The 26,558-nt window shown below is 39.7% G+C and overlaps 1 protein-coding gene across 3 annotated transcripts in view; it reads right to left on the bottom strand.

Moving 5' to 3' along the window:
* Positions 1-1,741: 1,741 nt before the first annotated feature.
* The window catches only part of LIFR (LIF receptor subunit alpha), a 73,310-nt gene continuing 48,493 nt past the window's right edge, over positions 1,742-26,558 (bottom strand). For all 3 annotated transcript variants that reach the window (XM_075184223.1, XM_075184222.1, XM_075184224.1), the window contains exons 10-20: positions 25,516-25,661; positions 23,506-23,671; positions 21,777-21,850; positions 19,965-20,193; positions 17,530-17,706; positions 16,672-16,773; positions 15,399-15,566; positions 14,029-14,193; positions 13,364-13,457; positions 10,143-10,221; positions 1,742-8,902 (exon numbers count right to left, since the gene is read on the bottom strand). In XM_075184223.1, coding sequence (XP_075040324.1) covers positions 8,267-8,902; positions 10,143-10,221; positions 13,364-13,457; positions 14,029-14,193; positions 15,399-15,566; positions 16,672-16,773; positions 17,530-17,706; positions 19,965-20,193; positions 21,777-21,850; positions 23,506-23,671; positions 25,516-25,661 — 2,036 coding nt within the window. In that variant the 3' untranslated portion in view covers positions 1,742-8,266. The remainder of the gene's footprint in view (positions 8,903-10,142; positions 10,222-13,363; positions 13,458-14,028; positions 14,194-15,398; positions 15,567-16,671; positions 16,774-17,529; positions 17,707-19,964; positions 20,194-21,776; positions 21,851-23,505; positions 23,672-25,515; positions 25,662-26,558) is intronic.

Raw genomic sequence — 26,558 nt, 5'->3', positions numbered from 1 at the left:
CAATTATTTTTATTGTCTTATGTCACAATATAGTGTGCGATTAGAGGTTTATTGTCTTATATTAGAGGTTTATTGTCTTATGTCACAATATAGTGTGCTATTAGAGGTTTATTGTCTTATATTAGAGGTTTATTGTCTTATGTCACAATATAGTGTGCTATTAGAGGTTTATTGTCTTATATTAGAGGTTTATTGTCTTATGTCACAATATAGTGTGCTATTAGAGGTTTATTTTTCATTTTTAGTTAACTTTAGATTTACTTTAACAATATTTCAGATATGAATCACTGCTGGATTTGATCTTAAGACTTCCTCATCTGTGGCTTAAAAAGGCACACGGGGTGAGCAATTAGGAAGTGGGTGGATGTAATAATCACTATTGTCGTAGGTTATAAAAGGAGAACTAGGGTAAACCACTGTGAATAAATAATAGAAAGGGAATGATTAAATAGAACAAGCGGAAATAGCAAAGACATTGTTATGCAAACAGGCCTGATGTACTCTGAACATTTAAGTTTTAAAAACAATAATAAAAATACATAACTTAAGAATTAATTTTAACCAATGTGCTATTTAATATTTTAACGCTGAATCATTGAACCGGTCACGTGATCTGCACCTTGGAGGACAACAAATCAATACGAGGTTAGTACATAATTCTGATGTCTAAAATATATAGAATATAATTGATTGTAATTGCATTAAGGAGTCATGTCTCATTTTACATAAGGAATGCTCAAGTAGTAAATTGCATATTTTGATGCAACACTCAGATGTCTTTATACTATTTTCAGTATCTATTATTTTGCTATATATGTTTATTATGAGGTTTATTCTGAGATTCTTACTAAGCCTTATATAAAGAGATACTTATGGAAAAAAAAAATTAGCATCTTGACTAATTCATGGAGATTAGTGATTGATTAAAGGGAATGTAAATATCATGGCGGAATGGACCATATAACATGTGCGTCTGATGACATCACTGACAGTGAAGAAACGCGTCTGGTTAATCTGCACAGTAAATCTGATTGCGGGACTTGGTTAGACTTGTCTTTTACTGTTGTTTCGCAACATTATTTTCAGCCACGAAACTTTCCTGCTGTGCCAAGACATCAGCAGATTGGTGGGAACAAAGTACTAAAGAGTGCTAAAAGATAATAATTCTGCTACCCTGTATAGTCCACTAAGCTACACCTCTCCAAAGGCTCGGGAGACACAATCAATGTTATGTATAAGAGCGACAGTTTTGGGGAAAGTCTATCCTAAGGAATATTCATCTTCTGGACCCAATATGTAGACATGTAGATAAGTTTTTGAAAAACCACTCTATTCCTGATCGGAAGGACAGAATTTCCACGTTTAATCCAGTAACTTTGTTTTCCAGATTATGTATTATTTTTAATGCTTAATGGTTATTTCTATAAACTTAGATAAACAGTGTTTTATATAAATCATATATAGTAGCCACAATGAATATTTATAAGTTACGATCAACATTTTTAATTTTGCATATTGGAAAGTGTTTGACATTTGCTCATCCATCTATCTAATTATGTCCTTCAATATCAATTGAGCACACACACCCTGGTGGTCAGAGAAGACACAACTTGCTGTCTACTGAATTTTAACGCATTTTAGTGACTAACCGTTATCGTTAACGGCTTCTTCAAAACGCGTGGTGCAGGTCTGCGAGGACTGTAGTATTTCACAGAACGTTTGCAATTCAAGAACAAAATGATTAAACACAAAATGTGCATTTATTTAAATTTATTTTAACAAAAAGCTCAAACTACAATTGGCTCAAATAATAAAAAAGCAGCATCAAAATTTATTTTATACAACAAAAAAAAATACTGTTTTAGCGTACGTGTAATAGGAGTAGTGATTAAGTGCGACATCCATGATCTGTGGAGTATATCGATTAGCCTATTCACATAGATATATACACTTTTTTTTTTTATAGTGTTTTAACAATCAACAAAATGCTACTGGCAGTGTACTTTCCATGTATTTTGACATAAACACCATTTAACAATCCATGAAGACAAACACAGTTTTATTTGGCTTTGAAATAATGCTCTATGGTACAATAGAAGGCTGGAGACACATTTGTGTTTTAGAAGCAGAGTATTGCTGCCGATATAGGAGCACTTGAGTGTTCTTTTATGTACCAGGGAAAACGCTGCCTTGATACTTCAATAGTTTTTTTTCCACATCTTCAGCGTTTTACAGTCATTTCAATGGAGCTTGATTGCAACACATGCAGCGTTTGTGAGAGTTAGAAGCTTCGGAAACTGCTACTGTTGGCAAAAAGCAAATCCCACAGACTTTGCATAAAAACGCTGCTTCCAAAAATGCAGGTGTGACACCAGCCTAAACAAAATAAATTTTACACTGATGTGTGACACTACAAACAAACAAAAAACATTCAGTTAAAGTTATACACAAAACAACACATATGATCATTCTAGGTTTGAAATGCCCAGGAGGAACCACAGATTTGTCATTGCATTGAAATAAATGTATATTATGTATATACAGGGTAAACACTCATGCAGGGGTTTTCCAGTGTTACTCTCTCCATCTACCTCCAGACACATCTATATTACATACTCTGCCAATACTAGAGATGGCAGGAATAGCAATAAGCCACACCTGTTAAGGACAATAAGGGTAGTGCCCTGAGTCCTGACCGTTTTAGAAAGCAAACAACAAAAACTTTATTATAAAAGAAAACTAACGATATAGGCTTTATTTCTCATAGGAAAAGATGACTGTTTTGATAGTATAGCCCCTCCACCACCATATCTGTTCTATAGCACTATGGGGGAAAACACAGGTTGCCTAACTTGATGTAGTAGAAGAGCCTGTGTCTCACCAGCTGTTGTGAACGTGGCTGGCGCAGCATGCTGGGATTTGTAGTTTGTAGACTTATAGTCATGGACATGAATGGAACGTTATCGTCATTAGCCAACTACAAAGATCAATTATGTTACATTTTAAAACAAGGAGTGAACTGTACTATCTTAGCTTTCCTTGCTCTTCTCACTTAGTATATCGTTCAAAAGTTGCTTACTGGACACTGCTATACTTTGTGAAAGCTCATTCCATGTCTCAAATTGGCGTTAATAATTACATGTCCTCTTTGCAGCACTGACCACTTTAACCACCATCACGGCAGGGTCCAATCAGCAAAGAAGGACTATGGGAGATGAGAATATAATTATATATATATATATATATATATATATATATATATATATATATATATATATATATATATATACACACACAAGGCACTGCTACACTGCTATTCCCATGTACTAAACCTATTCTCTCCAAGTTCCAGCCCTATCACATCCATTCGCAATCACTCTGCATTTTAGCCACACCGCTAATCATAGTAAACTTTAGAGTCTGTTTACAAATCAACAATGCCCTTGTGAAACCAACATCTATCAATCTTAGCTACCAGTTTTCTTGTAGAAAGTCCCTCTTAGTAAGTCTGTCTGTAAAAAAAACAGGCGCTATGAGTGCATGGACTGGGCTTGGAGTTACTAGATACACTCATTAAGGGTTAATTACGAACGTGCAAATAAGCAGTGCAAACTCTTTTTTGTAACTTAATGTGTCTGTTTTTAGGTGGAAATAGTATTTTAAACTTCATATTGCAGGGGATTATCTTTCAAAAAACTATAGTTTCCTGTTAGGGAGGCTTATTTGTCCGTTAAAGAAAACAAACTAGCTGGAACACTGACTACAGTGAAAAAAAAAATAAAAAAAAATGAAAAGCTGGTACATGTATCTTTATTTTTGGAACGTTCTAAAATGGGTCTGAACTTGTCCCACCTTCCCTGCTTCTTGACTTGCAGTTCCTCCCAGTAAACAGACATGACCCTCTTCTGACTCTCAGTTAGTGGCCATAGCTACAGAAGCAATATTAAGTTGGTGGGAAAGTATAACTACAGTTATTTTCCCCCTTACCGTTAACATCACATGTCTAGTAAAAGCTATAATACCAAAATCCATCTTATCGCCCATATGTTTTATTTTGGTTGACACCGGGCATTATATAAGAAAAACATCGACAGTGCTTTTTGGAGATCACAAAAAAAAGTGAAAAATTCAGTAGAAAAAAAAAAAATTACTATCAGAATATAACACTAAGCATGATCAATCAGGGTTTTTTTTAGATTATAAAAAAATATATATTTTACATCTTCTAGCATAAAAAAAACGTAATACTTAATGAATTTAATAAAACAAACAAGATTATGAAATGGCATGGGATGTAAAAAAAAAAAAAGCTAGTTACGATTTTGCCATATTTGTAGCACAAATGATCTCAAATGAAAGAAGTAAACCCTGTAATCAGTGCAGAGGTTTGACTGTGTAACGTTTAGAACATTGGACTTCTTCTATCCTCTTATTTACACTTTCTGGGCTGTTCTACAGACCCCAAGGAGGTAGGAAGAATGCACACTAGTTCAAATAGAGGGAAACCAGACTTCTAGCTGGTACAAAGCCCTATTCGGTATGACAGCAATCTGAACATGAAGTGTTTTAAACCTCCTAAATCTACCGTCTCTCTTTCATAAGTTAGGAAAAAGTGTAAGTAATCCTGCCCTCGGCAGGTTTATATTAACCTTAACAGAGAAATAGGAGGTTATGTGGCCTATTTAACATCGCGTGAAGAGCCCAAATCCGCTTTCACTGTTTTTCCTTAATCCACAAAGAAAACGCTAAAGAAATCACAGATTTATCCGGCTTTAACTTATTTACCAGCGCTTAACTTGATTCCCATTAACCTATATGGGGCAGCGGTATTAGACAATCTATTAGGCTGCGGAAATCTTAGGATGGCGCTACTGCCGAATCCTCTCCAGCTTCGCTGGATCCCCGGCCGATCAAAGCTTCGACCTTAGCGGCGCATGCGCACAGTGCTTATTCCATGAAGAGGAAAGTCTTCGCGGAGGAGGTAGCCTTTGCCGGGGCTCCCAAAGCAGCCTCAGCAAGATAAATAGTGGTGGTATTGTGATTTACAGCAACACATAATGATAGTTGATAGTTACCGCACTCCAATCATAAATACACCCCCCCCATAATAAAATGCCCCTCACCCCCTTTTTCTTTAAAAAGAATAGACATTTTTCTACAAAAATGTTTTAGGATACTCATAGGTTTAAAACATCTCAATGTTCATTTCCCTTTGGGATGGCTGCACCTTGGAAAATATTTTACGAAGGCAGTAATTCAGCATTAACGATAATTCTGTATTTTGTACTATTTATGTCCAGCATGGTTTCCAGTGAAGACCAGATTTCAATTGTAGCCGGAATCTCAGGAGAAACAAAACAAGCCACCCGATACGTGGAACTAATCTATAGTTAGCAGTGACCGCAGCAGTCTTAAGCCAAACTGGTTAGTTCCAATAATGGTCAGTCAGACCCAAACTTAAGTGAATGTGTGGATGTATACAGTAGTCTGAGCCGCAATAGAGCAAGGTCTTCACAGATTCTGACATTTAAGATTAAAAGGCAAGTGCAAAGCTTAGTGCATTCTGTATTTTCACAAATCATTTGTGCACGTTACCAAAGTGCAAACCTGTAATATCCACAAGAACAAAAATCCGTTAGCTGCTTGGAACGGGGAAACCGATTCCAAACAAGTTATCATAGTGTTCTACAGAGACAAACGGAGGACATTCACACACAGCATCTAACATCACGTCTATTCACACAGATAGTGGTGCTAACAACAGGGAACACGTTTCAGCTCCTGTTTAGAAGTGCTGAAAGGAGCTTTGGAATTTGGGCTGTACAAGTAATTATTAAGAACTGACTCCGTTCATATCAAATTCATTCATGCTCAATTTGTAGACAAGATAGAGCAATTAAAATGACTACGCTATTAACTGGATAGTAAGGCAAATTCACCATTCCAGCTTAATAAAAAGGCTAAAACCTCTGACCAGGGCATTGAATATCAAAATTATACTAGATACGCCTTTCATTTATCTATATTTTTTTTTTAAATTAGTTTTTTTCAACTAATGCGTTTTTGAAATACTGCATAGATGTAAATGTATAAATCACTTTTCATTTTCAGGACACTTTTTAATCAGTCTCTCCCCTAAACTGCATCAAATAATCATGCAAGACCTGGAAACTCTAATTATCCTATGTCAATGTTCAGCATCACTTTTACTGTCCGCCAGAAACGGATTCATTAAGCCTAATTAGCTATCAACTATCTTCATACTCCCGCAGGAAGACAGGCAAGATAATTAATGTATTTGGATACCTAGGGGGTTGATTTACTAACTAAATACATTCGTTTTAACCCCCAGACTTGCAAATCTAAGGCAACTTCGTGCACCCAAGTTCTTAAAACCCAGACAGCTTGAAATCCTAAAGAACTGGGGAGAAAAAAACAAAAAAAATAAATAAACAAAAGTTGTTGTTCTAGAATCATACTTCCCTAAAACAAACAAAATATGTACATTTATTTTTACAAAACGTACTTTTTGTTTGTTTCTTATCTCATCCACATAAGCTTTCAAATACAGTAGATTCACAAAACAAAGGGGAGTTTTCTAAACTAAGTCACAAGACAAAAAAATCTAAACATAACTGCAGCTTATAAAAATATAAGTAGTGATTTCACAAAAAAACAAAAAACAAAAATACATTCATAAACCTCCTGACAAAAAAACAGGAAGAGACAAAATCTTTTCACAGAAAAAGAAAAATGTGACTATGTTCAAATGAAAAACATGTGGAAATCTGTTCCGTGTTGCAATATAAAAATAAAACATGTTTTTTGGACAGTCTGCTACATATTAAGCTCATGTTAGGAAGATGTCAGCTTCCTTATCGACCTGAATGTAGTGTTTAACCCTATTTGTTGCCAAGTATACGAAAAACAGGATTAATTAGTGGTTTTGACCCTTCTGAAACGCTGTGCGAAAAATGACCAGTCGGATTGCGATTAGTACATTTGGCACTAAAAGCTGCAGATCTCCATTGTAGGTCTTAAAATAAAACTAAATAAACTGATCAGAGATACTCAACCACTGTCAGTTTAACTTCTATGGGTTTGTGGAGTCCTTGGTAGTTAGTGACTTTCTGGGAAATTAAGTTCAAGACCCAAGGCCACGAAGATCATGTCTACCGATGCTGGCCACACACGAGTCGATCCTGCCGTTTGGCTTCAGCACTGAGTAACGGCATCAGTGGCCAAACTGGACGAGAAGCGACCACTGAGTGCATGAGCCAAGCAGATGGCTGTCTATATTGGGGCTCGTTAATGCCCCCATTAGATGACTGTAGTCACAAGCCCACAGTGGTCATCACCCGACTGCATTCACCAACACGCCGGGTAGTAATCCGTCTCATGGGATTAGTATGGGGCAACAACTACCGCAATATCTGGCCAGTAATCCTATATTGGCCGCCATATTGCAGCATGTGGTCAGCTTTAGGTTGGAAGCGGTGACTCAACTGCCCCGTTGCAGGCGGTAAATCAGCTATGGGATCAGAAAGCCAGGGGGAGCTGTAGCCGCTACACACCTGCCAATGACGGCAGTTCCGCTGCCACCTGCGCCCGCAGTCATCTGAAAGATTGCGCAATGAAGCCAAAATGACCCCCCCCCACGCTTGTTCAGAAAAGCAGAGGACGGACTGCATCACCTCCACCCCACTTGCCCAAATGATGGGGCCTAGTAATGCCACATTCTGCCCCTGTTTGGGAACATGCAGCATCTCCACAATAGATTTAAGAAATGTTTATATACACACTGTATGAATAGTAAATCCCTTCAATATCCTTTAAAATCAATCTTCCACCAATTTCCGATTGCATTTTGAAGCAAACTGTCCATTATTTCACATTGTTACTGAAATGCCAGCTCTTCGGCTAAATTGCACAATGCACGGATCCCTCTTCTTTGTGAATCCTGCAAATTTTCAACCTAAATTGAGCTGTCCCTGTCCAACATCACAATGGTAGTAATGCTGTTATATCACAGTCTATTTAACAAAAGTTGATTGCACTTCTAAACGTAATGCCGAAACACAGAAATATTGTGTAGATCAACGTCCGTATCCCATGTCAACAGATACCCGGTAGCATTGGCCAATCAACCTTCTGTGGCAAGGACTGCCCGTACAAAACATTAAGCAGGCTTGGACAACTGGGTCCTTCATTGCTGTACGCCCTTTGGGACATGCTAATAGGCGCTGAATAAGGTGTTTTCCCATGCTCAATCGTCCTGCTTGTTCTGAAACAGAGAAGAGATCGACCATCCTACATGGGTCGGCTTGAGGGAATCTTTATTATCCACCGGAGGGATCAGGAAATGTCTGGAGTTTACAGAGCAAGGGCTGCCAAAAGAAGCATTTTCACTTCCCATAGATGTAGGAGAACCTGGGGAATCCATGGGCCACGTGTTTGGGTGGCCCTGAGGTCTATACCCTGGAGATGCAGCCAAGGTGTCCTCTGCAGCCGCTTGGTTATCAGGGTTCACCGTACTAACAGGCAATTGCATTTGTGGCTTGTAACCGGCTTCCTCCAAAAAGTCATTTTCAAGGTCTTCTTCTGAACTGGCCTGTGGTTGGTACATGGATTGGATGTCGATATATACCACCTGAGATGGAGTCGCAGACTCATCCAACACTGGGTTAGATGTATCTCCATGAAGGGTGGGTTGGCAATACGACACAACAGTATGATTATCGTCTGGAGCCTCAGAACCATCCTCCGGAAGCGAACCACCTTCAGACAATGGAGAATTAAGTTCTGTGTCCAAGATTTTTGGAACCGAATAAAAGTTTTCCACGACCTCAACACTATTGGGTGTACAGGGGTTCATCTCCAGTGTTTTAATAGTTTTGTTTCCCTGAAAATAAATGCAAAAAGTAAAAAAAAAGTTAAATTTCTGTTACTTTCTAATTCATGGCTGTACGTTATCGACATTACTTATACATAGCATCATAACACCAGGCGTCTACTGCATTTTCTTGTTACCTCAATAGGCATAATATTTTCTTTCATATTTGTTGGGCAGTGGGTGGCCCAAAAATTAGGTGATGTTACTTTTTTTGTAGGTTGGGGGACCACATGCATGTTTGGATGAGTGTGTGAATTATGTGACATAATTTTGATGGGTGGTGGGGACTGGGAGGGGAATTTTCAAGTTTCAATGCTCCAGATCTTTTCAGGGATCTGATCTGTACAGAACGCAGTAGATTACTTGTAATAATGACCTTCTGGTAGTTGACCTACTATTTAGCATTAGCTCACTATAGTAAGTGATATATTAATGCAGAGATGCAGGAGAGAGCTGAATAGGCATGACGGGAAGGTCCTGGATATGATAGCTACCGCAGTGAGGAAGATCCTCCATCACACTGGATAGCGTTCAAAGTGAACGTTGCTTAAGGAGCCAAACCAGACATTGTGAATCTGAGGGCTGGGGGGCCGGTGGCTGCAGCAACAGTAAGTCTGGGTCCTTTACTCTTGGAGCCATATTCGTCTTGGAGGAGGCACCAGTCCTCAGGGTCCCAAGTCCTATAATGAAGTGTATGTATACCTCCTCTACAGTGTGTAACAGCTCTTTTAAGAGCTAATATTGAGCGGTAAAAACTCTTATTCTTCCAAGACCCTGCTGAATTACTGTGGCCTAAAAATAAGAGCTAACACTCATCCAACCCAGTGTTGAACCAAACTCCATGAATCGTTGCTCTGACAGTTACCCAGCCATCCTGATTCAGAGAAAGCGGTCAGGAGGCACCAGCCACAAATCACCAGCAAAGAAGTGCTGCAGCAGCTACACACAGCAGTTCCAGGCGCCAGCAGTGACTATTTTTCTACTGGGGGCACTACGGAGGTAGAACCAGTAGGAGCGGTCAGTAACGTCAAGTTACCGATGGTTAGAGGAGCCCCAAGACAAATCCAAGACAAGTCCATCCCGTCACACATTGCTTATATACCGTAAAGCAACATCAAAGATGTGAAGAGCATTTCACTTGCTTCATCTATATAGGACTTCGCTGTGCAATTAATAGAGCACCGAACCACAAATGACCCGATCTAGAAGAGGAGACTGAAGTTCTTGTACCAAACTACACTGAACTTACCTCTGTGACGTTCTTCTGGAACTGGAGAGCTTTGCTGTTTTCTGGATTTGGGATATCTGGATAAAATGTTTCTTTGATCCTATAGGAAGAAAAATAAGGTCAGTTTATCTTATAACCAAATACATTGAGTTCTAGATTCAGATTTAAACAATCTATCAAAACCCAAACAAAAAGGATTGGAGCCATCTATACAGGAGAGGTCATTAGCAGATCTAGAAGTCTACTTGTTCACTGATTCGGCTGACTGGCCTCAGGATGTTCACTTGCCCGACATTAGTAGTAACTCCATTCAAAACGACCTTGCGCAATATTCTGCTGAGTAAAACAACTTTCTAGACTAACTCATAATGCTTAAAATAGAACCGTCAAATGGCAGGAAAAGTAGGTTTCTACTTTTAGCCAAATTTAGGCTTTCTGAAGTCATGAGTTATTTCCGTAAGTTGTAGCAACCAGCAACAACCATTTTAAATTAGTCAAAATCATTGAATGGCTCTATCCTGTAAATAACAAAGATTCCAGCTAGTATGTGTAAACTTGGCAAGGTTGTGTAGATATGACTAGAGATTTCAGATCCTGATTAAGACCCTATGGTCCCCAAGACAGGACCTGGTCTGGACCCCCTCTTCCCACTCAGTTTGTCAAGAAACACAACTCTAAAAAAAAAAAAAAAAAGTTTGCACAATCTGGGTCCCTCAGTGCCCAATAAGGGCCCCATATTGGGCACCGAGGGATAATCCAGCTCTGGCAAAAGTTACTCCTTTGTTACAAACAGTCAATTATGAATTAAAATTTTCACCAGTCACTGAAATTACATTTTAGAAACATTTTTATATAATTATTTGGTCCATCATCCAACTGAAATAGAACTGAAATAGACTTCATCTATAATAATCCATTCCACATAGGGATGAGTGATCTCTACTTTTATCGCTGGGTTTACTGTGCAGTAAACAAATTTACTGATGGGTTTTATTTTTAAGATGTAGTCGCTTATAAAAATCTCATTGCAATATATATTTATCATAATTATGGCCATAGAGACATGACAATGTACCAACAGGATCCAGTATAAATCTTTAGCACAGATCTAGTGATGGACGGATTCAGATAATGCCACGTGTTCAATTCTGTCCATTTCTACCAGACAGGGGAGCCCATACCATGTCATGTTTAATTCCCATCATCCTTTATAACAACACATTTTTTTAATTATTGTTAGTATTTCCCTTCGGTCTTCTGATGGAAAGATACATAGCAGTTCTTACATGTTGCAGATCGTTATAACTGAAGTTTGTTTCTTATTACTTCTACATTGGAGATTCAGCTGCTCTGTCTGACATTTCCCTTCTTCCCCAATCACTAGACCTTGGCCGGCAGATTACACTATTGGTCATTTTTTATTGCTACAACAATGTTAAAATCTTCAGGACTAGAATTCCTGTGATTTTTTCAGCAGCCACAAACGGGAGTAAAATGCTCTTTACAGGAACCATTTGTGTTTCCATTCTCTCTTCACACATAATCATAAGTGTAATATTCCTCAGTGACGTGTTATTGTGTTAGGAAGTGACAGGAGACAGCTCCTTAGATACAAATAGAGAAAGGCTGACACACAAGACGAATTTATGTAATTTCCTATTTATCATAAATATCCTACAATACAAAGTGCTGTTGAATTGTTTCTTTCAACATTTAAATCACTACAGGGGGAATTCAATTGGCCGTGTTACAAGTAAAAGTAACGCGGCCTGCGCATTATTACCCTTACTACGGTAATAAGGCGCTCTATTACCCTTACTACGGTAATAAGGCGCTCTATTACCCTTACTACGGTAATAAGGCGCTCTATTACCCTTACTACGGTAATAAGGCGCTCTATTACCCTTACTACGGTAATAAGGCGCTCTATTACCCTTACTACGGTAATAAGGCGCTCTATTACCCTTACTACGGTAATAAGGCGCTCTATTACCCTTACTACGGTAATAAGGCGCTCTATATTACCCTTACTACGGTAATAAGGCGCTCTATATTACCCTTACTACGGTAATAAGGCGCTCTATATTACCCTTACTACGGTAATAAGGCGCTCTATATTACCCTTACTACGGTAATAAGGCGCTCTATATTACCCTTACTACGGTAATAAGGCGCTCTATATTACCCTTACTACGGTAATAAGGCGCTCTATTACCCTTACTACGGTAATAAGGCGCTCTATTACCCTTACTACGGTAATAAGGCGCTCTATATTACCCTTACTACGGTAATAAGGCGCTCTATTACCCTTACTACGGTAATAAGGCGCTCTATATTACCCTTACTACGGTAATAAGGCACTCTATATTACCCTTACTACGGTAATAAGGCGCTCTATTACCCTTACTATGGTAATAAGGCGCTCTATATTACCCTTACTACGGTAATAAGGCGCTCTATTATCCTTACTACGGTAATAAGGCGCTCTATTATCCTTACTACGGTAATAAGGCGCTCTATATTACCCTTACTACGGTAATAAGGCGCTCTATATTACCCTTACTATGGTAATAAGGCGCTCTATTACCCTTACTACGGTAATAAGGCGCTCTATTACCCTTACTATGGTAATAAGGCGCTCTATTACCGTTATTACGGTAATTTCAACGCCGAGCAGAAACCCGGGTTAAAACTACCGTAACAATGGTAATAGTTTTAACGCCGCAGGAATTTGGGGGGAATTGAATTCCCCCCTATGTGTGTGTGATTATTTTTCAGGAGATTTTTTAGAAACAAAGAAGTCATCACTATGAAAGAAAAGAAAACAGTTTCAAATATAAGTGCAGGATCGCAAGAGATCCAAAATAGGTTGAACTTGATGGACTGGTGTCTTTTTTCGACCTCATCAACTATGTTACTATGTTACTATGTTAGTTGCGTGGGTAACATTAGCATTGCAAACAAAAAACAAAAAAAAAATGGGTAAGTTTTAAAGTTGTTTTCCAACCAAAAGGCAGGTGTGCACATAACAATGACAGCAAATCAAGTCAGTATTGCCTAGGGATAGCAATACAAAACACTGAGCCAACAGATGAAATGGGTTACATCATAAACAATAGTTCTGTAATATCGTTTGCTCCATTTTATTTCATTGTGGTTAAATCTGGTCACCCAGAATTCCGTGGAACGTTACCCCGTGTAGCTTTATGAATGACGGCTAGGGCACCCCAGTCGTTACTCACCACTCTCTTTTCTGGTAGCATATGGTGCTCGTCACGATACCAAGTACAACGGCGACTACAACTGGGACTAGGATGGCAAATATTAGCCCGATAGCTTAAAGAAAAAAAAATACAAATTACAGGTTAGGGATTTTGGCTTTTTAATTTGCAGGTTCCAACATAACGTTTTGAAAAAAACATTTCCTAACAGCAGCTATTTTACATGTGGAGCGTTATTAGGATCCTTGCTATAATCATCTTTTGCATTTTCATAATATAAAATATAGATAAATGGAGACAGTAACGTGAAATTTGGGAAGAACTACTGAGAAAAAGTAAAGACAAAAAGGATTGGGTCTGCATGAAAAGAGTCTAAACTAGGGAAAATCCAGTCATTAGACGGATCCCTTACAGATCCACTCACTTGGTGCTTAGGTCAAGTGAACAGATCACTATGTGCGATGGACCAATGACTGCAGACACCACGAGATCGTGCTCATTGGCCGACCGGGTTGAGTTCCATTGCTACTGTGTCACATTCACAGGACGGAACTTTTCCTTTCATATTTTTTATTCCCCGAGCTAGATGATTGGCCAGAGTGTGTAGCCACATCCCCTTCCACCAGCTTTCTGACAAACCCACCCATACTAGGACAGTAATATTAAAGGCACCAGTGGGAACTTACCATTGTCTTTGGTCGCTACGGTGGACGATTTAATTGGGCCTTCTCCTCCTCTGGTGTAGGCTCGTAATCCCAACTGATAACTTGTTCCACTCTGCAGGTCTTCAATTTTTAACAACCTTACAGAGGGGTCGGTGATATTCTTAATTTTTTTCTCAGGATGATGATCTGTGTATATGAAACACAAGTAAAAAAATACTCAGCGATGTCAAACACTCAAAATGGAAACTCTATTCTAACTTCACTCCATAAACATCAATACTGTCCTTTATTAATACTGTACTAGCAAAAATGCAGTTATTGCATTCTAGGAAACGGCCTGTGCTGTACCTGGGTTTATAAATCAGGATGACCTCTTAGATCACGAATATAAATATTGTTTAAAGGGACATTAAAATACAATTTGCCTTATACAAAAGTGATACTTATTGCATCCACAAAGATCTGTGTAAAAGTCCCGTAACCGTAAGAGAACCTCATATGTTTGACATACTGATCATGGTCATCAGTCATATTCTAGATGACTGCAGGGTCCTTCAATGGGACTACTGACAAGAGGTCAGCTGTACCCAGGAACAACACACCCTCCAACCCCAGGATCACAATCTATTCCATTTAAACCAACCTGCATTTTAAGTTTAGTTGAGAAGAACAGTTAGACATTTGCAGAAGAACATAAACAGCAATAGATTGTCATTTATAGGTAATATTAAGAGGAATATGGCTGCAGCGACCAACCGGGGCTCATTTTGTGTATTTAACTAGTGAAGAGATACTTCTCTCAGGGGAATAACGAAGAGCGAGTCATTATAAAGGAGGGTGCCATTAGCTAAAATTGGTGAAGTTATTTGTTGGACCATGAACTTTATTGGCATAATATGGAACATTGCTGAAAGTCTAAGGTTCCAATACGGAATCCAAGGACCAACTTGCCCCCGCAGTTTCTTACTTTACATGTATACAATGTTAATTCTTTACATTTTCTTAACGTACATGTGGTACTTGTGGTTTAGAGTTATAGGCTACCAACCTTCTGTACTGATCATGCAAAACGTATAGTTATTCTCCTTCTATAGTCAAATAACCTACTGACTCCTCCAGACCAACATTGCTGTGTGGCCAGATCATAAAGTCCTACAAAAGCATTTATCCCAGTGTAATCTGGCTGGACCAGTATATGCCATGTTCACTTATCAATCTCCTACTGACCAATAGATTGTAAGCTTGCAGGCACGGCCCTGTTGCCTCTCTGTCTGTCTGTTACCACCAGTACTGCTTTATTCCTGTGTCTGCTCCCAATTACAAAGCACTAAAAATGATGGTACTATATAAATATATAACAATGTTTTACAGCATTTGTATAAAGAATTTACCCAGATCCAGGATCTCAGCATAAGCTGATTCATTCTGGTGCTTCACAACATAAACCAAGTATCCCTGCAGGAACCCACAGAGGTCGTCCTCGGCAATGGGCTCCCATCTCACCACTATGGAACTAAAAGTAGTCTCCTGCACAGTAAAATTTGGGGCCACTTTGGGAGCTGTGGAGAAGGACAAACAGCATTTCTATCAGAATCCGACAGAACAAACACATACAAATGATAAGGGACATGTATGAAATAGACTCCGGGTAACGGTACGAAGACACCCATAGGAAACAATCAGATATTTTATATTTTTAGAAAATAGAAAAGTCTGATTGGATGCTATGGGGTACAGCATGTAAATTGCAGATATAACGGTGTGCCGCTATTATTAAGAAACAAAATCCACTTTGAGAGACACTTATAAAGCATTTTAGTGACTTGTGGTTTCAAATATGACCCAGGCTACACGAAAATGGTCGAACGATATCGCCATGCGGACATTTCTGAAAACTGTTCAACAGGTAATGGTGTGGAAAAGCTGGTGTTGCCCATAGCAACAAGAGGTTTGCTTTCATATTCTAAACTAAACTAGAAGAATGACAAAATCTGATTGGTTGTTATGGACAACACATTATAAACACAGTTACCTGTAGGAGTTTAGTAATGTTTCCTAGACTAGGTGTTGGAAGCTGCTGGTTGGCTGAGCAGCCCGACAATGCAACTGAGGAAATATTGCCCCTGTCTGTGTGTGACATTGTATTAAACAGCATGTATTAGTAGACCTGCCCATGGAACCAAATGCTCTGGACATAGACTTAAGTGCTTATGTATTTCTAATAAACTGAAGCTTGAATTAGCTTTGTACAAGAATAATGCAGGTGAAAAGAAATTTGCCTTATGTTTGAAAACAGATCCAAACATTGAATATTTTGTGCTCTATCATTTCAGGAAAAGTACCATAATCAGGTGTAAAAATTTAACATGCTCATACAGGCAGCCTGAGAGCTTCTTCCTTTTTTTGCTATCTGATCATATTGAACATGTTAAACTTTCTGCTTTGGTGTCTGAATTTCAGAAATGGAAACAGAAGATGTTATAAAGATCACCGGGTCTTTTGGGTTGTTAAACATTCACTGCTCTTACCCTCTGTTCAGCCCTTATACACTCATATAACTCACCATCAAAAAACACATTCAATCGTCATCTCATAGAAAATTGCAACAGAAACCCAAACTTACACATTCATGCTGCGGAAGATGTATTCTATGAAATGACTTACTGAGCTCCTGAGAGTATCCAGTCATCCTCTTCAATATCTGATGCTTCTTCTTCTTACATCCATACAGTGATACATTGTATCGCACTCCAGCCTGGAAATCGTCTGCCAAAGAAATCGCATAAACAAGAAATTAGCACAACAATCACGGCCACTATTACATAACACATCGTATCACTTGCTGAAAGATTTTATTTTATTACCATACATAAAGGTAAAGTATATCAAAAGCAAGCAATAGTGGACAGCTCTAGCATTTCCCAGTGGCCAGTGAACTGCACAATCCATCAGGAATATTCCAACAAGAAAACTTTCCAAGTAGCTTAAATAACAGAATTTAAAGTTTTATGGTAATAGGAAGAAAAAGAATAATAATAATAATAATAATAATAATAATAATGTATTATTGGGAAACTTGCAGTTATGTTTAAGGCTAGATGAGGAGCTCCGATATGTTACCAGACATTAATACATCTCTCCTTAGAGCCATGAAACAGACATTGTAATGAGAGATTAATAACTACATTGGTTATATTGATGGGGTGTTCCAAGGCATACTTAAGTGGTGGAATAATTGCTTAGGATTCCATTATGTGTTTACGACTTGTATACATTGCCATCTATTAGCACACATATCTAATTATGTTTTTAGCACCACTGTTTTAAGACTGAAGTCAGTGATGTGAGAGGAGGTGCAGAAACCTATTATAGGTTATGATATTTCCCTCGTCGGATTCTCCACATGACTTGTGAAGCGGCCGCAGGATGTACTCTCTGCATTAGGCACAGAATAAATGCACCTACTGCGGCCTGTTCTATGCAGGAGCTGACAGAATACACAGACATTTGTTTCCTTCTTACGTGAGCGTAGAAATGCGCTGGTCACGTCTGAGGAGTATCTCTTCCACAGCAGGTCAGAGTCTTGAGGGTGAGAGGACGGGATCCATTTGACGATATAGCCACAAGTTACATTGCTGTCCGGACTCCAGGTGATGTTCATGCCGGTGCGCTCGCCAACAGTTCTCTCCAGCTGAACATCTAGAGGATTGATTAATAAATCCTAGTTAAAATAAGAGACTAAATACAATGATAGAAGTGTGGCTGATGCCACCACAGACTTCTAAAAATATTGCAGTGCTCGTCTCCGACGTACAGTGGAGACGCCCATTCCGGGCAAGTAGCCTATCAATTCCTAAGCAATCTGTGACATCACTGGTTCCTAGTGAATTGATTGGCTCATGTGACTGTGTTCAGCCAACAAATTAGTATGTAAGTGTCACTGGGGCACTAACTGATGGGCCCAAATTTAACTTTGTGCACAGCGCTGCAGAATATGTTGGCACTATATAAATAAAGGGTGAGCATACTAATTTAAACACGTCATTTAATAAACCCTTTAAACTATATTTTAAGATTAAGAGTTTTTTGCTTAAAAACAATCTCTCACCAGGCTGAGTACTTGCATATTATTTATACACTGCACATACAAACACTGTGTTCTGCCATGGGTTGAGTACGAAATCCCCACGGAAGAAATACCAACACTTATCCTGCCAACATGACAACGCCAACAGGCAAAATGCTGGCATTTCAATTTCCAAGACACAGCTAAAATACCAACATTATGATTGCCGATAGTGAAAATGCCGACAGTCACAGTGCCATTAAATCGACAGTGCCAGTGGGTCCAGCGGCAATACAGCTACTGAAGCCGACGACGGTAAACACTCTTAAAAAATAAATTAATAAAAGTATTGTGACACCCTCCCTCACATATTAACTCCTAGCCAGCCTAGTGTTGGCTCAAGGAAAAACGGGGGGACAAACAGCGTGGGTCCACCCCGATTCTCCTTCAACTATCCCTAGATTTAGCCAGCCGGAGTTTGTGGCACTATAGCAGGGGAAATACCATATTAAGAGCGCTATTTGATGAGAGCTATCCTGGGACAATGAGGCTACAGAGGAATATAAATATATATCTATAATATAAATGTCTAGTGGCGTGTGTTAGTCTGTCTGTGTGTGGAAAAAATAAAACCAAGCTGCAGCGCCACCTGCTGGGCAGAGTTATACACTGACCTACTAAACTCTTAGTGTGTGTGGAAAAAAAAATTCAGAAAGGGCTGAAATTTGGTATACTAAGATGTTTTTAATCTGTTAATTTAATTTGTTAAATTGTTAAAAGTGTTTATAAAGATTTAAAAAATATATATATATATTTCTTGAAGGAGAAGTGACAGTTGGGAGTGGTTGGTGGTTGCCGGGGGTGACAGTGGGGAGTGGTTGGTGGTTGAGGCCTGGGCTATGGCCCAAATGCATGACAAGAACCTTTTTAACACCTTAAGTAGCTTGATTTGACTAGAATGCATGAGTATCATGCACAGGTTAACTTGTAATATATATAAGCCTAGCGGCGTGTGTTAGTGTGTGTGTGTGTGTGTGTGTGTGTGGAAAAAACTATTTTCTCAGAAAGGGCTCATCCAATTGACCTGAAATTTGGTATACTGACATTAAAAATTATAATAGTGAAGTCAGTTAACTTCCATCATCCCCCCTTCCCCCCCGTGGGAGGGGTAGTAAAGGCAAAATTTACCAGTTGAGGGCTCAAACTCTTGACCGTGTGGGTATTTATTTACCAGAGCCTGTGTTTGGTCATGGGCAATTGTATGTCGCATTTTCACGAGTACGGAGAAGCAGTGATGTGAAAGTGCAGGCTATGAATACTGCCCTTCAAGGAAGACTGATTGAGCACAGCGATAAGGTGTTTAGCAGAAACGTTGTGTATCGAGAAGTTTTAGAACAGTAAGACGATGGAGATTAAGGATGTGGCGATGAAGATGAAGGATGAGGTGATGGAGAAGAATGATGAGGTGGTGACATGTGGACAAAACCACGTTAAAAAAGGGCGCTTACGTCAGGAAGTAACGCTCTTCCCCTGAGGAGGCCTGGCCTAGGCCCAAATGCATGACAAGAACCTTTTTAACACCTTAAGTAGCTTGATTTGACTAGAATGCATGAGTATCATGCACGGGTTAACTTGTGTGAGTGTATATATATATATATATATATATATATATATATATATATATATATATATATATATATATATATATATATATATAACATTTACTTTTTTTGTTGTTTTTCTCTCTTTAATGACAGCAGAACAGGATTTGATAAGCAGCAATCACATTACAATCTCCAGGAGGGTGAACGCCGCAGAGTAATTTTACATCACAGCTGTGAACGCTATTTACCCTCTGTTAGGGGGATTATCTCAGGACACGTAAACTTACCACTTGACAACTGTACGGTAGTTATCCTTGAAGGTGTAGACGATCCAGCAGAATTTGTGGCTTGCACACTAATTTCATAATCCCTATCATCACTGCCAGTAATATTTATACAGGTCCGGTTGAGGTCTGCAGACAGCTGGGTGTGCTGATATTCACCGTTACTTTTAAGAGGCTTCCACGTGACATTATAGGATGTTACTTTTCCTTTCGCATCTTTGACTGCTAAATGCTTCAAAAAGAAGATGTTTTTCCAGTCAGATTAATTATAACATTAAAGGACATTTGTGAACAATGACTGTAGAGAAACTGGAGTTCTGGTACAAGAGAATTCTATAGTCGCATGCTTGTGGTAATGTTTTGTTTTAAAAGAAATTCCAAGTATAATTCCACTAAGCAAACAATCTACCGAACACACTAAGCAAACAATGTCAAATATACTGTGCTTCGTAAAAATATAAAAATCTGTATATATTTGCAAATGCTAAAAAAAACCTGTTTAATGTGTCTTATTAAAATGCATATTACATCATTAACATTTATTTTTCTATATGCATTCCGTAAAACAGGGTTAAGCCCTCTGATATAAAGAGCCTTAAATCTTTGCATTCTCCTTAAAGAATGTAAGCTCACACGAGCAAGGCCCTCTCTCCTACTGTTTTCTTTACACAGTTATAAAATTTGTCGGGCTATAATTATGTAAAATTTTGATGTTTGAATCTATGCAATTTTGTTCAAACCTTCTATGTATGGTGCTGCAGATCTGGTTAATAATAATTATATTATTATTACTATTACTATTATTATTATTATAACTGCCATATTGACCGCTCAGCCAATTTGCAGCCAAAAAAAACATAACCTCTAGGGGCCTGATTCATTAAGGAACTTAGACAAGAAATTTCTTACTTAAGTCTCCTGGACAAAACCATGTTAAAATGAAAGGGGTGAAGTTTTCTGTTTTGCACATAAGTTAAATACTGACTGTTTTTTCATGTAGCACACAAATATCAACGTTAAATTTCTGTGTACAAATAATCTATCAAGTATTTGTGTGCTGCATGAAAAAAAGTCAGTATTTAACTTATGTGCAAAATAGAAAACTAATTTTCACCCCTTTCACTTTAACATGGTTTTGTCCAGGAGACTTCAGTACAGGGGCGGATCTAGAAAACTACTGTACCCGGGGCGATTTAGGCCCCGCCCCTTTCTAACAGTTTAGGCTGCCGACGGCTGCACAGTATGTGCAGGTCCGTCCAGCCGTGACAGGCAGGGACAGTGTGCTGCCCGGCTGCTCTGATTGTGTTTTAAACACAATCAGAGCAGCCGGACAGCACACTGTCCCTGCCTGTCACGGCTGGACGGACCTGCACACAATCAGAGCAGCCGGGCAGCACACTGTCCCTGCCTGTCACGGCTGGACGGACCTGCACATACTGTGCAGCCGTCGGCAGCAAGTGTCTGCTAGGAGGGGCGATCGCCCCCCCCCCCCTGGATCCGCCACTGCTTCAGTATGAAATTTCTTACCCAAGTTCCTTAATGAATCAGGCCCTAGGGCCCAAAACGTCTTTGCCACATACAATGAATTTTTTATGTCTTTAAAGCAGCATTACCAGCTATTGCTAAATTTGACTAATATGTCCTTTCCCCTCCTGATTTTTTTACTTAATTTAATCTGACTCTCAAACTCCTGTCTATCTGCCGCTCGGAGATAGCGTGAGCGGAGGTCCGCTACTGAGACATCCGCTGATCTGTGTCCTGGAGACTTAGCCAGTGGTGCTATAAATACATAAAGCATTAAAGGTTACTGCATACCTTCCAATAGACCGTTATTACACGTCCGTCCGGGCTCTGCATAATTTCCCTCCAGATGTCCAGCTCCGAAGGGGCTGTAAAGTTAAATAGAAAAAATAAAGTAACCGGATATGTCTCAGCATTTCAAAATAAGTCCCACCCCTGATCCCCGCAGGCCACAACCCTGGTCTATTCATTCATACCGCTATGTGCATGTGGCCACACCCCCCAGTTATTAGGCCACACCCCTTTCTACAAGGGAAACCCGGCTGCCCGGTGAGATCTAACACTGTTGTAACTCGGGGAGCAGAACGGCTCCTCCCTGAAGATCAGACCATTCATATTAGTACTTACAGGTGTAGCCAAGCTGTAGCTCAGAAACTATTCAGCACAGAAATAAGTAACTTGATCAGTTAGGAAAAGAATATGACTTTAGTTAGCCATGGCTCTATTCTGACCGGGGCACAGTCTATGTGGGGTTGTATGTTCTACACATGTTTGGGATCTTCCCTATCTATCCATATGGGGGAGCCACAGGTTTCTCTAGGCACATTTCACAGGAGTGCGAGTGCCTATGGTATTCATTTGTCTTCCCCTCTGCAATGTCCGTGTGTAAGCAAAGCTGAACTGGGCGGAGTTAGAAGCTACAGATAAACAGAGCATTAGAAAATTCACACGACTAGGACAACTTTCCTCATCATCGTCATTTATTTATATAGCGCCAGCAAATTCCCTAGTGCTTGACAAACACAGCAATAAACAATACTGGGTAATACAGACAAAGGGCCCAGCTCACAAGCTTACACTCTATGGGGGATACCCAAGCAGGACATTAAACCTATAACATAGCACAAAACAGATAATACAGCCAGCTACCAAATGCAGTAAATAAATAATGTGTCCTACTGGATCGCTCATCCATCCAAATTGTTGGATGGTAGGTTAATTGGCTGCTACAAAAATTGTACCCTAGTCTGTCTGTCTGTGTCATTGTGTGTGTGTGTGTGTGTGTGTGTGTGTGTGTGTGTGTGTGTGTGTGTGTGTGTGTGTGTGTGTGTGTGTGTGTGTGTGTGTGTGTGTGTGTGTGTGTGTTAGGGAATTTAGACTGTAAGCTCCAATGGGGGCAGGGACTGATGTGAATGAGTTCTCTGTACAGCGCTGCGGAATCAGTGGCGCTATATAAATAAATGATGATGATTGTTGCCACTTTTACCCAGAAGAAAAGTGCATTTGTGCCAAGTTCCCATTTGATAAACTACACATTTTGAGCCCCATAGAACGTCCTACATGTGATCTTCCTATTAGTATCCAGTCACTTGCTGAGATTATTAAAATACAAAAGGGGACAATTCACAGTCAGGAACATATGATTCTCCATTTTGCTCACGTTCTCCTGATTAGAAGATTAGATGACAATAATAACACGATCCTCTTTACAAGTACATTAAGTCCTGAATCAAAGTAGATCGGTCGGCCGGATTTCATTAAAACATAAGTGCTACACATTTATTTCTGCAGTTTTACCTAACCACGGCCAATATGCAAACTCCTTCAATTGGGGACCCTACTGAGCGGACAGCGCTCCACTCTCGACTGCTGCCCCCATTTCCTATACTCCCTCTTGCGGTAATGTGGGCACAGCAGGAGGTGACCAACAAGGAGAATGAGCCAATGACGCGGAGAGCAGAGCACCGCCACGTTCCGCTCAGAAGTTACCATCCTGCCATTACGTAATACAGCTGTAGAGTACCTGCGGGTAACGTAGTATGCCTCATCTCACTGCTCCAATCACCCCACTTCCAGAAATGATCCTGTGACGAGCAGCGAACACAAAAGCCATACACCTGGAATGGATGCAAGTTGTCGATCTCATAGTGGTAACGAGAATCCTTCAATCCATTAATGCTAGTATTGCGCTGTGAAAGGGAACAGACAAAGAAAAAATGTTCACAAAATATATATATTTTGCCACAATGACTGAAAGATGTGTTCTAGCGACAGGAGCACAGATATCACATGCAATCGGCGCCCAGTCCGCAGCTGAAAGAAACATGTTGGTACTAACGCAGGGTGACAAACATCCCACCCGCCTATCTTCCCATTGGTTACTGGCAGCAGTTATATGCAGGTGCTGGTGTGAAGAACTGAATGGTCAGTCATGTGACCAGCGCTCAGCGCAAGAAGGAAGCACTGGTAGAAATGTGAGGGCCACTGGCTGACCCGTGGGGCCACAATTGATGCAAGAGCACACACAGGTTTTCTATGGGCGCACAGGCAGACGTGGAGGATAATTACATTAAATGCGAGGACACAAATGGTTATATTAGGCAACAAATGGATTTTGCCAGCTGCACAGACTAACACATGGAGAGGGCAGAGATTGGCGTGCTGATGGGCCGCAGTACACGGATAATCTCATTACTGGGTGTTCTCGGTACACTGCAAGGTTTTAATTAAATTGCCAAATCGTTTTCAGATAAATCTCTCCTGGTCTGATATAGACATATAAAATAATCTAACTATATAAATATATACACACAGTATACGAGAGGTATTTGACAATATATAGATGGGGAGATGTGGCATGGAAGGGTCACACCTCAGCCCCCCCCCCGTCCCATTGCTCTGGGCTCTGTCACAAGTTCTGTGACCATGCTTTACCTCTGGGTATAGGAAAGAGGAAGCATTAAAGGACCACTACATTTAAAATCAAAATCTCCTTATATAAAAGAGCTACAGAATGACTACTACTGCTCCTCATGACAACAACCACCTCAAAATATTCCCTTCCAGTTAGCCCCTGAACCTGTGTCGTATATTTGTGAACGTATTCACCACGTCATGTCACTAGATATTTTAGGATTTGGCCACCATGTATCTAGGAGTTAGGTGAACCTACTTGAAGCCTGTCCTCTATTTCAGCTGCAGGGAGACAGGACAAGGGTCTCGGAACGTCTTTAGTGGAGCAGATAACGTCATCACGTCATCACTTTTGCCATTGACGTAACATCTTGAGTGTACCCTTTATGCCTACCTAATCTCTGTATATGGACGGCTAATCAGCCCTACTTTAAAATATAGGCCACCAGCCAAAGCAGACAACATACCACTGCCAACTGTTGACAGTTCCAGGAACCTAAGACACGGCTGCTAAACTGTTTATCGTACGGAGGTGGGGGTTTACATTGTATCAATATCAATGGAAGAATCCTATTGCTACAGTTCAGATTTAATTAAGGCAGTGGCACTTCTATTTCTACTAAGACTTATCCAATAAAACCCTTGTAACTATTATGTAATCTACAATGCTTTTTGTTTATCAGCAAGATTTAAGCATAATTTACTGAAAGATTAATGTGGACCAAACAAATTATATATACTTGTTCTGCATTTTATTTTTTGTACGATGTTTTGTCGACTGTCTTGTCCAGTGATGCAGGAGGTTTTCCGCACCTCCCAAATAAAGGAAGATGCCGCATATTGATTGGCCAAAACAAACCAATTTAAATATCTGATTTCAAATATCCAAGTAGATGAAAAACAAATTGTACAGGTCGATCAGATCTATGCTTACATAGATCTATCTTTACAGATCAGCTTCGTCTGCACCTCCTCGCTTGAAGCATCTCACAGTTTGTATTTTTACAGGGTTTGAAAATATTACAAAGTGCAAAATAACTATTGAGCAGTTCAGAAACATACATAGGGAGAAGGAGGGCGTCACGCAGACACGGGGAAAGAAAATAGAAGACGTTTTTACCTTCTCGATTTCATCATGGTTCTTCTTGATTTGAACTTCACATAACAGATTAGTTGCAGTAAATTGTCCAGGTAAAAGCCATGAGATGGAAACTTTAGCAGAATTAATGTTATGGACACTGAGTTCCTCCACGGGCAATGGATGAACTACGAATGCAAAACAAACACAGAAAGATGAACATTGAGAAACATATGGAACAGGGTCAGAGACTTGCCAGATGATAATTTGTGGTCGTGGCTTAGTGGTTATTACTTCTGCCTTACAGCACTGTGGTCATGAGTTCAATTCCTGACCATGGCCTTATCTGTGTGGAGTTTGCATGTTCTCCCCGTGTTTGCGTGGGTTTCCTCCAGGTGCTCCAGTTTCCTCCCACTCTCCAAAAACATACTGGTAGGTTAATTGGCTGTTAACAAATTGACCCGTGTGTGTGTGTGTGTGTGTGTCTGTCTGTCTGTGTAGGAAATTAGACTGTAAGCTCCAATGGGGCAGGGACTGATGTGAGTGAGCTTTCTGTACAACGCTGCAGAATTAGTGGTGCAATATAAATAAATGATAATAATAAGAGTAACAACCCTTGACTTGCCGACTAGCCCAGGGGAACTTAAATGCTAGCCATAGTTCTATGTTATCACTCTGTACAGGCTATGAGTAAACGTAATTGATATGCCACCAATGATGTTGTACATGCCCTGTCATTAAGTGACCCCCCCCCCCCCAAGCTATTTACATCTCAATATGGAGCTCTGTGAGAAGATACTGGGATTATGGGGTAGAGGAAACAAAAAATGGCAAGGAGAAAGCTACGGTCCCAAAGTAAGAATGTGTTTATACCTTCATGACTAAACATTGGACACATCTTTTGAATGCCATATGGACCCTGTGTACAACGGGCTATATTTTTGATCCATCTGGTGTTTTAAGTTGGTACTGTACATACTGGCAGCAAGGTTTTCATTCTGATTGATGTATCACTATTTTGAGAACCGCTACTATAACGATAGATATATATTTTTTCTGTTGGTTTTGATAATACAATCTTACAG

The sequence above is a fragment of the Mixophyes fleayi genome, chromosome 1 (assembly GCF_038048845.1).
Source record: "Mixophyes fleayi isolate aMixFle1 chromosome 1, aMixFle1.hap1, whole genome shotgun sequence".
In the NCBI taxonomy this organism is placed as follows: Eukaryota; Metazoa; Chordata; class Amphibia; order Anura; family Limnodynastidae; genus Mixophyes; species Mixophyes fleayi.
Note: the sequence above shows the minus strand (reverse complement) of the source record. Positions and strands in the feature narration are given on the sequence as shown.